General features: G+C 42.2%; 1 protein-coding gene across 1 annotated transcript in view; it reads left to right on the forward strand.

Moving 5' to 3' along the window:
• Positions 1 to 17,034, forward strand: part of LOC134881765 (transcription factor IIIB 90 kDa subunit-like) — a 96,998-nt gene that overhangs the window by 51,015 nt on the left and 28,949 nt on the right. The window contains exons 13-16 of the mRNA XM_063909306.1: positions 5,095 to 5,156; positions 5,940 to 6,021; positions 6,134 to 6,189; positions 7,985 to 8,250. Of these exons, the coding sequence (XP_063765376.1) occupies positions 5,095 to 5,156; positions 5,940 to 6,021; positions 6,134 to 6,189; positions 7,985 to 8,250 (466 nt within the window). The remainder of the gene's footprint in view (positions 1 to 5,094; positions 5,157 to 5,939; positions 6,022 to 6,133; positions 6,190 to 7,984; positions 8,251 to 17,034) is intronic.

Raw genomic sequence — 17,034 nt, forward strand, 5'->3', positions numbered from 1 at the left:
CCTACTCTAGTGCTGCTTCTGGCTGGATCTCTTTGGCCTTTTTTTTATTTGTGCACTCCTCCATTTGTCTTCCTGTCTCTTAAAGGACACGCTGGCGATATTGTGTTTTTGTCATCATCAACAAGTCTCGTGAAAAGAGCAAAAGCTGTCGTCTTGTTAGCCTGACAAAGTGATTTAGACCACCTTCAAACTTCTCCCAAAAGTCACCTTCTTTGAAATATAGTGTCTTTGTTGAGAAAGATGTAGTGTCCAGAAGCCATGTTTCAGAAGTCTTACTAAAAGACAAACAAAAACCATGCCATAGAGGTCCATTGCTGTCAGAAACGATAAAAAAAAAACACCCATTAGCCATACGAAGCAAACTAAACCCAGCAAATCTCTTATCTAACCTTTTTATCTTAAGCCTTCAGTCGAAGATACTTCAATCAATCAGTCAAAGCTTATTTATACAGCCCAAAATCACAAATGGTCCCTTTTTGTCTCAGTGGACTTTACAGTTTGTACAGAATAGGACACCCTTTGTCCTAGGACCCTCACATTGGACCGGGACAAACTTCCAAAGAAACCCAAAATAGAAAATGGAGGAAACCTCGGGGAGAGTGACAGACGTGCAATAGATGTGTGTAAATTTAAAGAGGTAATACATTTGCAACATAGGAAGTCCGAATGCTGGAGAAGGCATGTGTCCGTAAATAAGAGGAAGAACATACTTCTACTTAGACGTGACGGTGATTATAATAGTGCTATCTAACAATCGTAAAGAAAGTGTTGACAATACTTTAAGCTCTGATAACTTGACACCAACATTAGTTGTTTTCTTATTTCTTATTCAAAGATTCAAAGGCTTTATTGTCATATCCATAGCCTACAGATTAGATGTGGCAATGAAAAACTTAGATCCCAGGCCCCTCCAACAATGCAACATGAATATATAGGACATGAAACAAATAAAACCAATAACAATACAAAAGAAATAGCAGAATCGAAATATACAAGAGAATGTTGCAAGAAGAATCGATATACACGTAAATGGAATATGATATAACCATAAATACATTGCATGATGCAGACTTGTTATTGACAGATTTATCAAAAATGAGTAACGATTTGAATAAAAACGTACACTTCTTCTTTAATCTCCCTTTTTTTCGGTTAGATAAATAAAACACCGTCATATGATGTTTTAAGGAAATGACTGAGCCTTCTTTTCAGGACGATTTAGCTGTGGGATTATCGTACACACACAGACAGGAAGTCACAGAGGACTGAGAGCCGGACTAACACGCTGTTAGTTTTGCTCTCTTCCTGGATTTCCTGACACAAATAAAAACCACCAGCGGCCTTATCCTTTAATATCTCTGTATCTCTTACTTTCTGTTCGGCCCAATCTCTCACCTGTCAGCTCTCCCTCCCTCCCTCCCTCGCTCCCCTCCCCCTTATATGTCTTGTTCTCCCCCCCCTGTCTTCAAAAGGCCGTCTCCTTCACCTGTTAGCCTTCATTCCTGCGGGGCACATTTGCTCTGTTTCTTTATGTTTTCTTCTTTGGATATCAGAGAGCCTCTGCAGCAAAGCAGCTTTTTTCTCCTGACCACATCAGACGGGAGACGAGAGGGAGGGAGGGAGGGGATTTTTAAGGGTATTTCTGCAGCGGGAGGGGTAGGGAGGTAAATCTGGGGTCAGGTTACTTGTCTCTGAGGAGCGGGAGAGAACAAGGTGATAGAGTTAACACCTTCGGGGTACGCCAGCGAGGCTTTTCCTACAGATGGAGGAAAACGCTGCCGTGCTGTCCTCCGTTTCTCCCTTTTTCTATCCCGTTTGCATTGCCGATAGTCTTACTTCCTATACTCTTTATTTGTATTCCTTAGCTGTCTTCTAATCTTATAACGTCATAACCCTTTTTCAGATAAATGCAGTTCTAGCTTACATTTTCTATCTTAAGTTGTTGGTCGAATGCTTGCAGTGGTGGACTGACAAACAGGGATGAGCAAACACAGTACAGGTTTGTTTTTAGGACAGAAAATCTTTATCTTGGTTGTCGTTTTATGTTTTTAAAGGGGCCCTATTATTCTTATAAGGTCCATAGATGTATTTAGTGTCTCTACTGGGATATGTCTCCATGCTTTAATGTTCAAAAAGCTCTTTACTTTTCTCACACTGCCACCTCTTTTCACCCTCTTTCTGAAACCAGAGCCCATCTTCTCATGTTGCTAGGTGCAGATTACATATATTACCCCTGAATAATTGGCATTAATAGTGATATCTTAATGAAAGGCTAGAATAATACTCAATATTATAACTAAATGAACACACTTTTTTGTAATTTGGAAAACTGGCTCTTTAAGTCAGACTCATTTCAGATGTTCAACTTGTCTGATGAGTATTTATGATTGAAACTCCTTTCCCTTATTTGTCCTCCAACATTTCCTCTCTCCTTTTCTATTTCTGAAATATTCAACTCCCTCAGAGTGCATCTTTTTCCATCACTCCCTCGGTCATGGGGTTGGAGGTTTGTCCCACAGAGAGTTGCTGTTGGAAAGCTCTTCCTTTCGGGGAATCCTGTATTTTTTACTTCCTGTATTGACATGCAGTCAGAGCTGTGTGAGTTTCTGAGCTGCAGCCAAACTACCTTGGGCTGCTGTCAGTCCGGACAGAAAGAGGAAAGCAGCTTCTCTGCAAACACGAGGTCATCAGGGAGCTTCTGTTTGGGATTCTCAACTTTTGTGAATGTGCTTCAAGTCTTTTGCACTTTCTTTTCTGCTAATGAGATGATGTAATCCACTTCTCTTTATTCAGAGTGATGCAAAGTGTTTAACCTCCAGCTGTTTCTATTGATGAATCAAATCTCTCGACAGACCGTCAGAAATATAATCCTTTTTCCTTCTTTACTTTTCAAATATTGTTTCATTAGTGAGAAATTGGTCATGAACAAGGACAATGAACAGTCATTTCATCAAAAATGTGAGGATGAAATCGTAAAAAAATATGAAGTCCTTCATTATTATTAGTTTAAAGCGGCCTGTTTTTACATTTTGGGTTTTTTTCCTTTCCTGTAGTGGTGTTATATAGATTTGAGTGCATGTAAATGGTCTGCAAGGGCAAAAATTGTCCCTCCATTGGCCTTGTTTGTTTACTTCCGAAACACAGTGACATCCCTAAGTAACACCCGGCACTTCTATTGGCTAGCGCTCCAACACATTGTATGTGATAGGCTAAGGGGCGGGACATCTCTAAGCGATTGACCAATCAGAGCAGATTGGGCTCTGGTTTCAAACAGAGGGGGGAAAGAGGTGCTGCAGCACAGGCAGTATGAGGAAAATAAAGAGTATTTTGAACATTAAAAACAAATATGGACCTGGAAATGAGCGTGTGCTCTGTTTAGATACATTTAGGGGAACGATTGGAGCAGCATGACCATGAAATTATGGCGTTTTTAAAAATAGTTGATTAATTTTTAGCATACTTGCACAGCTTCCAAGAGTTCTTCAGCATTAAAATGTTTTTTCTCCTCTCTGTCGTCACAAGAAATGGAGCTTTTCCAAACCTATGTATATGCTCCACACCGAAAAACGAATTTGATAACTCTTCCAATCTCATAATTCTCCTCCAGCTTTCTATCTACCTCCACCTTTGACTGCCAATATAACCCCCGATCCTCAGGTCTGCACATTCTTCTGCACGCTCACCAAGAACATCTTTATGCATTAGATCAAATTAGCCCGAGTAGATATATCAAAGCCGGGCTGAATAATAACTCAGTAATTGCTCCCTCCCCCCTCCCCCCTCTGTCCCGGGTTGGACGGGTGTTATCAGCTCTTAGTCTCGCTGCCTCTCTGCCTCCCGGAGCTGCCAATCTCTCCCCGGGCTTGTCTCCATCTTATCTCCCCCCCCCCCCCCCCACACACACACACACTTCACGCTGAGGAAGCTCTTAGAGGGCTGCGCTCGACAGATAGCGGCTGACCTGTCTCTTCCCTCTGCGGCGGCTTCTTTAAGGAAGCTGCAATCTGCAAACTTAACTCTGACTAGATTACCCCCCCACCCACCCTCTTTCCTCACCTTCTCCTTTCTCTCTGCTTCAGAAAAACACCCTTTACTGTCTGGGGGGAAGTATTCAGGTTGTGTACTAAGTAAAAGTAGAAAACCAGAGTGTAGGGAATACTCTGTTACAAGTCAGAATACTTAGTTACTTCACACCCTTTACTGTCTGAGGTGTCCCCCCCCCCCCCTCCCGGTGCACCTGTATCTCCTAATGAAGCGGGGAAGCTTCTCTCAGGTGGCACGTCTTTGAAGCTTTTGGGAATTTGAACTTGAGGAAAGGGGGGCCCCTGTGAACGAGTCAAAGGCAGAGAGCTGACGGAAGCTAAACGACTCCTGTAAACCCGCCGCTCTTTAAAACATTTCTCTCCATCTGATGTCTGCAGGCAGCCAGAGAAGAGTTGTTCCAAAACTGCTAATCAAAGTGAAGGATCTTTTGGAGAGAAAGCTGATGAATGACTTCTGATGGGTTTTACCGTCAAATCCCCCTTCCTTTTTTTGTTTCCTTTATCAAAGTCAATCACATTTTTCTTTGAACTTTTCTCTTGAGCTGTGTGCACACATGGGGATTTCGAAAATGGCTCTTTCTTTTTATCAACACATTAGAAAGGCTGTTGTTCCTCTCTTACAATCAGCGCCATCGCAAAGGAGGCGCAGGTAGGAGCGGCAAGTCGGGGCGTCGCAGCGTGACAAATGCAAATTGCCATTTCAGCATCCCCCTCCTGTTTCCAAATAAAGCGCGCTGCAATCTAGGGAGCGTATCGTAATTGAAAAGAAAGTGTGTTGAAGGTAGATCGGTTCTGACGCGAGTTAAGCCTATTACCGTCTTATCGGGAGTCACAGTGGGTTTTATTTGCTGATTAACCCTCGATGGGAGATGCTCCACGAGGAGGAGATGCAGCAGGATGTTGGAGTTGCATGTTTTTATTTTTCTTCACCAGCTGCTGCTTCCTGCCCCCCCCCCCCCCTCCCCTCCCTCTGGGACAGGGAAGCTGCCGTGAAAAATGTGCATTACAGCAAATTTCCTAAGTGTGTCCGTTCTGATTTTGTCTGTGACAGATGGCGATGGTGACAGCGGGGAACTGGACCTGAATGGGATCGATGACACGGAGATAGAGCTGGTGAGAAGCTGCTGCTTAATGAGAGCAACACACAAGTTCCTCAAATGCATCACCCACAAGTCCTCCTTCTACTATTTAATAAACCCCCTTTCATGAAGATGCTTTAACAGGTCTCAAAAAACCCTCCTTGATTCAATATGTTCGCCTGTTTATTAGCAGCTTATCCCAAGCATTTTACAGATTTGAGTGAGATTTGGTTATACAATTGATCAGATCTTTTGGAGCACATTTATTATTTATCATTTCTAACTTTGAGATGGGAAATTTCCAACATTCTGCTCTTTTCTCTAAAAATCCGACAGTTGTTTTAATTGAAATATGCATATTTGTATGTCCAAAGCCATGTGAGACATGGATTAACAAAAGGAGCAAATTCAAATCAGTAAATAATTCAAATCCAGACTGAAATCTAACATTAATCTGATACAATTTTGCAAAACTACCCTAAAGAAATAGGGCAAATAAAGATAAACCTGTGTGTTACGGTGCAGTTTTATGTAGATTAAAATGTATTTTAAATCTCAGTCGAGGACGCTGTTAATGTTTACATCTCCAGCTGTGAAAGGCCTCTCAATCCATGAGTACATGCATCCTTCCTATATGCATCATAATCCTGATGCATGTAGTTCGATAAGAAAGCAAATAGCCCATTCATGAACCTCCTGAAAAAAGTGCCCTTTGTTTGGTGCTTCTTTTGCCTAAGGCTGATATTTCCAACTTAGATTAAGAGATAAACCATTTGACCTAATACATATCCACTGACGCTCCCTCTCCTCTCTGCAGTACCTGCTCAGTGACACTGAAATTAAAGTAAAGACGGCGCTGTGGATGGCGGAAAACTCGGACTACCTCAAAGAGCAGAAAGGTATTTTCTATTTGTCCCCAAAAGTCCTGTCCTCGTAGTTTCCCTCGGTGTCGTGCTGATGTTGTTATCTCTGAGTTTGTGTGTTCAGACTGTTTCTTGCTTCTGCTTTCAGAAAAGGAGGCGAAGATAGCGAAGGAGAAGGCGCTGGGGATCTACAAAGAAAGGAAGGTAACGGCATTCAGACTTTTAACAAACTTTTAAGATAAGGAAGGCAGTTTGAGACGCAGACAGGAAGCTGATCGGAGGCTGGTCTGTCGTGATGAACAAACACAAATGTTTTAGTGTTGAACCCCCGACTATTTCAGACTACTGTTGTGAGATGCTAGTCGTTATGTGGAAACAACATGGACACTACAGAAGGTTTGTGTTGTGTTGCTTAGAGCTTTTAAACCCCCCATTGTTAGCTGTTTGTTGAGATTATCCGGCTGAACAAAAGTTTCATAAATGTGTGTTTGCCACAGATATTATTTTCTGCAATATTCCGAAATCCCGTCTGCTTTTTATGGCAGGAACCAGTGCAATGCTAATAATAACAAAAATACATATTCCCTGATGTAAAACAACAAAATAAAATCTAGAAAAACCTGAAAAACAAGATGTGAAACATAAACTGGAAACGTTAAAACATGTCGATCCTGAAACGGCTCTCAGAGGTGGTCTCTCCACAAGTTCAAATGGACACCTGTACACTCAGGTAAACAGATCCGCAGCGGGACAGATGCAGAGTGAGACAGACGGATGATCAGACGGACTAAACACAGACAGACTGGCAGTCCGTCTCATCAAACTAGCTCCCTCTCATATCCCATTACTGTTTTTTTGGCACGGGCCCTTTGTTAGAGCCAACATCTGCTCGCTGGTTTTAACTAGCAGAGGAGCAGAGATCTAATGAGACATGCAGCCTCCTGACAGCGCCGATCCAACCAGCAGTACGCAGTCATTCCTCCGAGTGAATAAATGAATAAAATGGAGCACGTTCTCGCCATGTGCACGCGGGACAAAGTGAGCTTCCTTTTGTGGTGTCACTCAACAACCTGAGCTGATTAACTACTGTGTGTGGGGGGGGGGTGGGGTGGGTTGGGTTGAATGCCTGCAGAAAGACGCCGTGTCATTGTGGCGTGAAATGTGTTTTAAAGTTTATGTTTCCAGTAAAGGATGCCGATCTGTAGCCGGAGTTTGCGGCAAGGTGAAGGTGAACGAGGAACAACTGGAGCGGGGTGATCACCCCAATCTGCGGGCCTAATTGAGATAAATGGCTGATTACTGAAATGTGTTCGGCCGCCTGCAGATGATGCTCCTCTGCTGAGCCTTCTCTCATCTGCAGTCTAATTGGTCTAATAAAAAAGACAATATATTTCAAGATAACCTTTGACCCCGGGTCTGCTGGGTGGAATTGGAGTCAATCAGTTGAAGTTGGATCGACTGCAAGCCCTTTATCTTTACAATGTGGGGTTTTATAGAGGAAGGCAGAGCTGGATGGTACTGACGATGTTTCTGTTGAATTATGAGCGTGGTAAAAGGGTTAACAGCGGATAAAGTGGGAGACTGTTTAGAAGTAGTATCCATCTTTTAACAGGGCAGGAACATGACTTGTACTCTTTTCAAACTGAAAATGTTATCTTTTTAGAGTTGAATTATGTAAGATTTTAATTCTGCTTGAAAAATATTTAGACTTAATTTATAAATGATCTTTTTTTCATGTAAATTATTTTACATATATCATTTATAAACATTTTGTGACTTAACTTTTGAATTGAATACAAATATAAAACAATAAATGTATGTCTGAAGCAGTACAGCACACCTTCTCTTCTAAGTTTGGACAGAAGAAGACTGTTACTCAATAGAAATTATATTTGGCTTTAAATCTCCATTCAAATCTCAGATGTTTTGCTCATTATGATCAGGGATCTTCTTTGACAGCAGCTGATTTGTGCTGTGCTTCTTATTTAAATCCCGACAGCCCAAAGGACCAAAGAGAAAGTACCCTCCGATCCGAGCCAGCACCGCGGACGAGGCCATCGGGAAGATGCTGGAGCAGAAGAAGATCTCCACCAAGATCAACTACGACGTCCTGAAGGACCTCAACATCAAGCCCTGCCCCAGCCCCGCTCGAGTGCCCCTGACCCCGAAGAAGAAGCCGTCGGCCACGAGACTCACCGGGCGAAACCGCAATCCTGCAAAGGCTCCACTCAGCCTCAGCACGCCGCTCAGCAGCCTGGGGAAAAGGTACGTGGACGCCATGTTTTTGTACACAAATGGACGCACGAGTCAGTGTTTTTACAGGTGTTTTCAGCGATCGTCACAACCGTTTATTCAGATGTGTGTGTGAGCAAAACATCTGGGCCTCAAATGACCGAGAGATGCATCCTCAGTTTTCAACGTTCTTCCTTTTCCTCGACTGGGAATAGCTCTTCATTCCGTCTTTGATGATATAATCAAGAAAAGCTTCACGCTGTTTTTTAGATGGGCTGAAGTCATTCTTAGAAATATAAAGACTCGGGTCGAAGAGGAGAAGTTTGTGGAAGTGGTGAGGCTGGAGAGGAAATCACAGCACTTAGTGTTATTGACTGCTGACCTTTACCAGTGTGTGAATGTGTGTGTGGTTTTACTGTTCCAATATCAGACGCTTTCTGCTGCAGAGTAATTTAGCATGTAACATAATTTAATGCTGGAACGATTTGTGCAAAAGTTGATTAGGTGACGACGGAAAGTTTACAGCAGTTTTGATTATCGATAATAAACGCTGTAAATTCCGTGGTTCCAGTTTCTCCAACGGGAAGTTTTTATGTCGTTGTAAATTGAAAATCGTTGGCTTTCTGACTATTTTGGCTTAGATGTCTTGTTTTCACCTGTTCTTGCAATCATTTGAGACATTTATAAACCAAAAAATGGATTGAACGAATGCAGTTGCACCATAATCTGCTGCTGCAATAGAGAGTAACGGCTGTCCGCTCGCAGTTTTTGACTTATGTATGAAGTCAATGGTAAGTTAAAGGGGCCTTATTTTGACACGTCTCCATGCTTTAATGTTCAAAAAGCTCTTTATGTTTCTCATACTGCCTGTGCTGCGTCACTCTTTTCATCCTCTGTCTGAAACCAGAGCCCAGTCTGCTCTGATTGGTTAGCTTGTGTTCCGGCTCTGATGTGATTGGTCAACCGCTTAGAGATGGTCCCGCCCCTTGGCCTGTTAGCTACAATGTGTTGCCAATAGTAGTGTAAGTGTTACCTAGTGATGTCGCCACATCTCAAACGCATTATAAAACAAGAAGCATTAAACGACCATCACATGAAGGTATCCCCTTTTTTAATTGGGAAAATAATTGTGTATATTAAACATTGTGGACACAAATACGTTGTTATCAGGTAGACCTGCACCATGTAATGCACTTGTAAACAAACTTTGATGTTTTTAATAGTTGGAGTTCCCCTTGAAGAACAAACCCCCTTTTGAAATACTAATTCTTCCTTTACATCTTATTGTGTATTTCCCTTCAGCATCAGATCTGATATCAGGTGCATTAACCCGCTCCGATGTGTGCGGAGTACACACAGCCTCAGAGATTACAGCTGTTGTGCTAGCACCGTTAAGAAGTCTTTTCCTGCCTATCAACACTTCTGAATTTAATCAGATATTTACTATGTTCTCTTGTTAACACTCTTACCGGTAATGTCAACCACCGATGCTGCCCTGATAAACAACCCCTAAAGTACACAAATCCATATTTAATTGAGTTTGCTCAGCCCCTCAAACGAGTAAATAACCCTGAATTTAAACAGCGGATGCTCGACTGAGCGGAGGTGAGATGGATGCAGAGTGTTTGCTCCTCTGTGATGCAACACCAGCCATTCTCGGGTCAAACACACCCAGTTTTTTTTGTCTCGTTTTTCTGGCGGTGCATTCACTCCATGATGATGATGATGAGGCGGCACTTCTCCTGTCGACCAGAATAATCACCTGCGACAGGAGGACAGATGCTCAGTTTTGTGGGGTTTTTTTCCTCAACTCTTGTGGGATTTTCCTCCACTTTCTCTGCCAGGATTTGTGTGTCTCTGTCTCGCCTTTCTCTCGTGACATGCATTCACACCGAGTCTTTCAGAGGGATTTAATGGGGTTTTTCTGCAGAGAGGAAGAATGGCTCAGTGTTGTTCCTCTTGAGTTTGTTCGGTGTAGGTGGAAATTGGTTTCCTATGGTCTCCCATAGTCAGTCCTTTCAGTTAGTGTTTGTTGTAGGTACCAATTTAAAGCTTTGTTTAAGTCCTATAGAGTTGTGAGTGTAGGAATGAGTCGTAAAGCCTGTATACGAGTCAGCATTTTAGTTCTTTCATTTCAATGTAAATTGTTTTAACTTGTTTTCGGTTATATGAGCGTAAGAGATTTTCTCGTTTTGTTCTACGACCCCACTGGTGAACAGCTTTTATGTATCTTAAAATCAGCATTTGCTAAGAAGTGACTAAATTAGACTCCTGAACGTAATCACGGCAAGCATTATCCGCCTTTAGCTTAGCGGTGGTGACTTGAAGTCATGCTAACGTGCTGTGGTTTTTTAAGCGCCTAACGTTCTGCCGATTGGTGTTAAGATGTGGAAATGATCCTGCTAAATAAAACATGCAACAAACCCAGATTATTTCCTGCAGCTCTCCAAAATCCAACGACAAATCCAATTGGCTTGTATCGAGGGAGCCCTTGCAATGCTTACTTCTGGGCGTATAATATTACGTCATGACCGCACCCATCTGTAGAGGTGTCTGTTCAGTCATTAAGAGGCCCAGCCCCCATTTCCTCCCTCGTTTTGTGGTGACATTTGTGGTTGTAGTTTGCCAGGCCTGTCGAGAAATCTGTGATAACTCACTTGGTTAAATTTGATCTCAAAATGTCTCCTTCACGTCTTTTTTGGCACAAGTTTCTATTCATTTCTAATCAAATGTTTTATTAAATGCTCTTTAATTTAATGGTTTTGTCACTTGGCCGTCCACGGAGTGATGGGAATGAAAACAAGAGAACAAACACACGACAGATTTAAGGAATTGAGGCCACCGTCTGTTTGTGTACAAAAGAGTGGAAAACAGGTCATGGAAACAAATATGCAACATGGAATTCACTTTGTTGGAAACCCTTCAAGCATTTTATCTGACTAAGAATTTGACAAATAGTTGTGATGATATTTAATGTTGTATTTGGGAGCTGTGACTCAACATTGCGTCAGTATTTAATCAAAGGGTTGATTTTTTTTGATCTTCAGCTACTGCTGTCCACGTGTCCTCGAGCAAGAGGCCCAAACAAACCGAGAAGCCATGGGTTTGTTTCCCATTATTTCCCTTTCAGATGGCCAACTATTTATTGGAAGTTTATTTTATTACAGGCAACTGGCAAACAGAAAAATGAAAAGCAGAGACAGTTTTTTTTTCGTTTACTAAAAACAAATGCAAAAAAGAATAAAAAACTGAAAAACTCCAAGAAAAAAATCAAGAAAACAGAAACTTAAAAACCAACAACTAATTTAAGCACGTTTTTAAAAGGAGATAACACTTAGAAAGTCGAAAACAAAAACTGCTTATCTAAAAAAAATACATATATATAAATGAATAAATAAAATATAATAAAAGGAATCAGAAAAATACAAAAAATATCCGTCAACAGAAATACTAAAAGAGCAGAGAAGTGATTAGAAGAAATACAAAGTTGATCTATAAAAGCTGAAGAAGAAACTCAAATTGAAAATAAAATAAAGGGGGAAAATGAGGTTGAAAATAACCCTGAAAACTCAGAATCGATGCAGATCCAGCGTCTCGGGGGATGATAAGAAGCCCACACTCGTCCTCCAACAGAATGATTGATGACACAAATTATGACACATTACAGCACTTCCCATTTAGAGCGAGGTAATCTGATGCTTTATTGATCGTCGTGGGGAAATTGTCTTTTGTGCCGCCCGCCCTTCCACAGGGAGAGGTCGGAGGTCGCGTCAGCACGGTGAGGCCGGCCGTCTGATACAGTGTGTGTGTGTGTGCGTGACGAGGCTTCAATCTGCATCCTTCCGCTCGAGTGTCCGTTTAATTCTCCATAAAATGCTCAAGGAAAGAAAATAACTTGAGGGCTTTTATGACGATAGGAAACCTCTTTTTTCGAGTGGATCCTCGATGTCTCAAATGCTTTAGATCGTTCTGGAGATGCTTCGTTAATCATCTGAAGATTCCAATCCCATCTTTAAGTGATGATTGCTTCCCTTTTGTTTGAGTGAAGAGAACCATTGCATCAAACTAACAGTATCTATCCAATTTCTCCCCCCTGTAGAGCGTTGGTCGACACACATTGAAAGAAGAGCTTTAAATCTGCACAGATCTTGGTGCTACGCTTCCGGTTTCTTTACCAAAGACTTGTGATTTTTGGGCGGTGGTGGCAAAGTCCATAGGCTGTGCTTCAAGTCCCAGAAAGACCGTGTGCTACCAAGGTGTCCCTGAGCAAGGCATCGCCCTCTACCCTTCCTAGCATTTGGACGGGTGACATACAGAATGTACCTTTTCCCTCTGTGGGACGATAAGAGGGGTATATTCTTCTCTCTTCTCTTGGTCGGACAAAACATAACAGTATTTGAATGAATGCACCTATTTCTTTTTTAAGGGCTTTTTGTAGACTAAACGATTAACCATCAGCTGTTTATATTGTTGTTATTTCCATTTAGTTGACATCCCCACAGTGTTGCATGACTGGAGAGGGAACTTGTGGATGTTAAACTTTACATTTTGTTAGTCCAGATAAGTGTCAGTGACCCTGGATCAGTATCGATGGTGCTATTTGGCTCTAAATATTGAAGTTGTCCAGTTTTTTTGGGGTCATTTTCAGTCTTCTGAGTGTTAGGATTAAAGATGTTTGATCTGTGATTTGTTAGTCCATGTTTTGCTGATGTTCCCTGATCCAATTCAAATTGTGCTAACCCTAGACTAACCTTCTATAATTGTGAATTTGAACAATAGTTGTTCTATAGCTACGTTATTGTGGGGTCAGCCATCCCTGAGCCACAGGGTTCAGGAGGTAGGGGGTCGTCGGACAATCAGAAGGTCAGTGGTTTGAACCCCCGCCCGAGGTTGTCTTTGGTCAAGATATTAAACCCCTAATTACTTGCCATGGGGAAGCACACACAATCTCATGTGACTACCATTATTGTCTATTTGAAAGTGAAACAAGAACCTGTTCTTTATTTAAATCTGCACAGATTTTAGGGCTAAGCTTCCGGTTTCTTTACCAATCTTCCATTCTTCTTGGACTCTTGCTTGAGGTATCTTTGTGTCTTTCTGTCCCTTTTTATATTCTCAGTTTGGTTAAACCCCTTCAAACAATAGCATCTATTTGTAAAGGCGACGTTCTACAACCTAAGAGCATTAAAGAGCACTCGGATGTATAGAATATTCCTTAGATATCATAATTTACTTTTTGGGAGGCAGATTCCAAACTTTTGCACCTTGTTGTATCTTGATATTTGATACTTTGATCCCAGTATTTATCAAAGTTTGCCAGCAGAAGCCACGATTACACCAGATCAACAACAACAACAGAACTACGACATGGCTAAGAGGCTGCTGGATTTGAGCCGCTCCAGTTGGCTAATGGCTGCTGCCAGAATATCAAATCTCTTCCTTGGAAAGCCGACATGCCCCATGAATGAAGGACCATCTCCAGTTTCGTGTTCTGGCTTTGATCGGTCTGCAGAGCTGCTTCACACATGACCTGTCTGGTTGGTTTTTAAGAATGGAAGCTCTCTTCTGACCTGTTTTTGAATTTTTTAAACGCCTTCCTGTCTCGTCAATGAATCATTCATTGCCATCACCGTTGTGAATCATTCATTCTTTTCCTGAATGGAAACGCGCTCCATCCATTTATCCGGAAATCGCTGAACTCTGCACTTTTTCGCGTTGGATGCACAACAATGTTTTCAACCCCTGCGGTTTTTCAGTTTGCAGAAGCTCTACCCAAAAGCCATTAGAAGCAGCAAAATGCCAGGTGGCCTTGCGTGCAACAAGATGGTGATAATCCTCCATTCTCTCGTAACATGTCAGCGTAGCACTGGAATGGGAAAGACAAAACCCCATCTGAAACGGCGACGGTTGAGCGCAGAATGGTCTCTTTCAGGCCGGCGCTGGAGGAGCAGACCGTTGCTCCGGCCTCTGAAAAGGTTGTTGTGCTGGTTATTGAAAAAGAGGAGAGGCCTGGTGTCAGGGAGACCTATGAAAGTGCAGGAGAAGGCCTGCTGACAGTGCAGCCATTGTGCCTTGTTTGGAGGCCTCGCTGAGGGGCTACACTGAGGCATTGTGCAGCTCCGGCCTCCCCTCTCTCTCCAGGTCCTCCTCCGGGCTCGAGCTTCTCCCAGTGCTCCACTTAAGGGGTTTTCCTCTTGTAGATGCTCAGCGTTCAGCTCTGACGATCAGCCTGGAGTTGTTCCTCTTCTCTTCCACTTTTCCCTCCGTGTGTTGCTCTTAGTACTTTTGTCTTCTTCTGTCTCGCCATTCAAGGATGTTTCTGCCCTCAGTCGGACACTCCTTGACTGATCTTGTTTGGCACTCGAACACCACTCAGAGTTTAGTACAAGTGGAGCATTAAAGAGGATTATAATATTCAAATCTAAGATGGTGTGGTCTGGATTGAAGATTTGCTGTCGCTTGAGCCAACACATTTTCATTCATTGCAACATTGATGTTTTATTTCGTAGCATTAGGTCCCGAATACAGAACCATCAATGAGGATAAAATGTAGGTTTCATTTCAATAACAGATATAGTATCTTCATTTGCAGAGATCTAAATAGTCTAGTTACATTTGAGAAAAAATGCAACACATTTCCTCAACTTCAAGGCATTCAAATGAAGCGTTTCATCTCATTTTGTGTTTGAAGACAGCTTCATGCATTGCAATGTTTAGATGGTCTTTACCTAACTAAGAGTAGCTTGAATTAGCCAGCCAGTGTTGCTCTTTTAGCACATTTAAAAGGTTAAATCTTACTTTTTATTTCCTGTATTGCACCTGTAAATGATTTTACCTTTTTGAAAGGCTAAATCCTTTATGCTGAATGTCTTTATTCCAACTTTCTTCAACTGTACTCCATTCATAATCTATAAAGTAATAAGTGTACTTGACCTACTATACTGTACTTGCAAGAACAGACTCTGAGTTGTGCCCTAGATATTCCCGTGAGGGTCTTTGATTTTGTAATTATACACAAGGAATCGTGACGGAGATGCGACGATCCTTCAGTGTTCATCATCCAAACCCGTCAAAACAACAAACCTCTGCACATGTTCAGTGAAGATGTTCCCAGCTTCAGATGATCACTGTTTGTCTTCTGTGCTTAAAAAACTATCCAATTTTCTTCTTCCTGCTCCCATCTCAGCCTCTCCTCTAGAAAAGCGCATCACTCTCCATCTCTACCCTTTCCCCCCCATTTACCTCTCCGCATTTTTCCTCTCTGTGCCTCCTTATTGCTCTCTTGTACTTTCCCCTCCATTTTTCTCACTTTATCTCCCACCTTCTTTCTCTCTCCAGGTTTGTCTCATCCCACTTTTATCTGTTTTCTTCCCTCTCCTCCGCCTGTCCTCTATCTCGCCTACTTTTCTAATCCTGCCTTTCAGTTGAAAGCCTTCAGCAGCAGCTACAGGCCTCTATCACTCTGCACCATCAGGACTTTTCTTGCTTTGGGCTTTTGCAACCTGCTAACGAGTTTTCTTTTCTTCTTCTTCTTCTTCTGTTGTTTTTCTCCTCCTCCTCCTCCTCCCGGTCTTGTCTCTTTCATCTCTTCTCTTGATCTATCCACTGAAGTGTTTGGGCTGATTTGTCTCACTTAACTTGGACAAGTTTGATCGAAAGACTTCAAAATGATACGGAGAATTCATGTGACGACCAGCTAACGACTTTGATGAGCACTTTGGGGTGAAATTGTTTGCCGTTAGAGCTTGTTGGCTTTGGCTCTCATCTTACTTTGCTTGTCATTGTTCGAAAAAGTTAAGAGGGATTTTTATTTTTCCATTAAAGTAGTAGCTAACAAGAACCCGAAGCCTCTTCTTTTGGGAGGCAGGGTTGTAAAATATTCTTCAAGGAGATTTAAAACCACTGGTCAGTCTGTGGCATCTGTTAAGTCAGACTTCTGGATGTTACACACAAGCAGCTGCTAATTCAACAGTGATAAAGTAACAGTGTTTGAAGGTGCGTTTAACACTCTTGCTGCTAAATGTTCATCACTACTGGGTTTATTAGAGCGTGTGTATTTGAAAAATCAAGAATAAGAACAGAGAAAAAGCTGAAAGAAGCTAAAACGCTCCATGGAGTTGAAAGGATGTTCAAACTTGGTAATAATGATCTGTTATTGCAACACAATGAGAAATGCCTTCCAGATTACAGAAGTCATTTGGTTCAAATGCATTTACATATGTGGAGTTTTGAAGCTCGAAGTTCCTTCATGGACTTGTTGATTTGCATTTGTAGACCTTGTGCTTTAGAGGTGCAGTTCACATTTTTCACAGTAAATCTTCAACATTCCCTTTTTAATATAATCATTTCTCGACTACCAGATTTATATTTCGACCTGTTGAAGGTCAGGTTATCTCCTCTTCTGTTTGCCTTCTCTTCTCACGTATTTCCTCTCCTCTCACCTTCATCCTATAAAGACCTTTTTGATAACCCTCTGTCTCTGCATCCACCCTTTCTCCCAACAGCCTTGAAACAAAAACTTTACTAGCTGATGAACACACTTCAACCGAGGCATGCCTGCAGCACTTTTCTCTTGGCGTCTGTCCCGCTGTTATCTCGTCTTTGTCTATTTACGTCACTCCATTTCACCTCCGCCCATCCATCCCTTCCTCCCACTCCGTGCTCCTACTAACCCTTCAGAGCCCTGCTGTACTCACTGTACGTCCCGTTGCACTCATTCACTTCTCCCTCTCTCCCTTTCTGCCCTCCCCTTCTCTTTCTGTCTTCACCCTCCACCTCCTCCAGCCAGCTGCCAAACAGACCCTCCCTGTTCCCTCC

This window comes from Eleginops maclovinus, chromosome 19 (assembly GCF_036324505.1).
Source record: "Eleginops maclovinus isolate JMC-PN-2008 ecotype Puerto Natales chromosome 19, JC_Emac_rtc_rv5, whole genome shotgun sequence".
In the NCBI taxonomy this organism is placed as follows: Eukaryota; Metazoa; Chordata; class Actinopteri; order Perciformes; family Eleginopidae; genus Eleginops; species Eleginops maclovinus.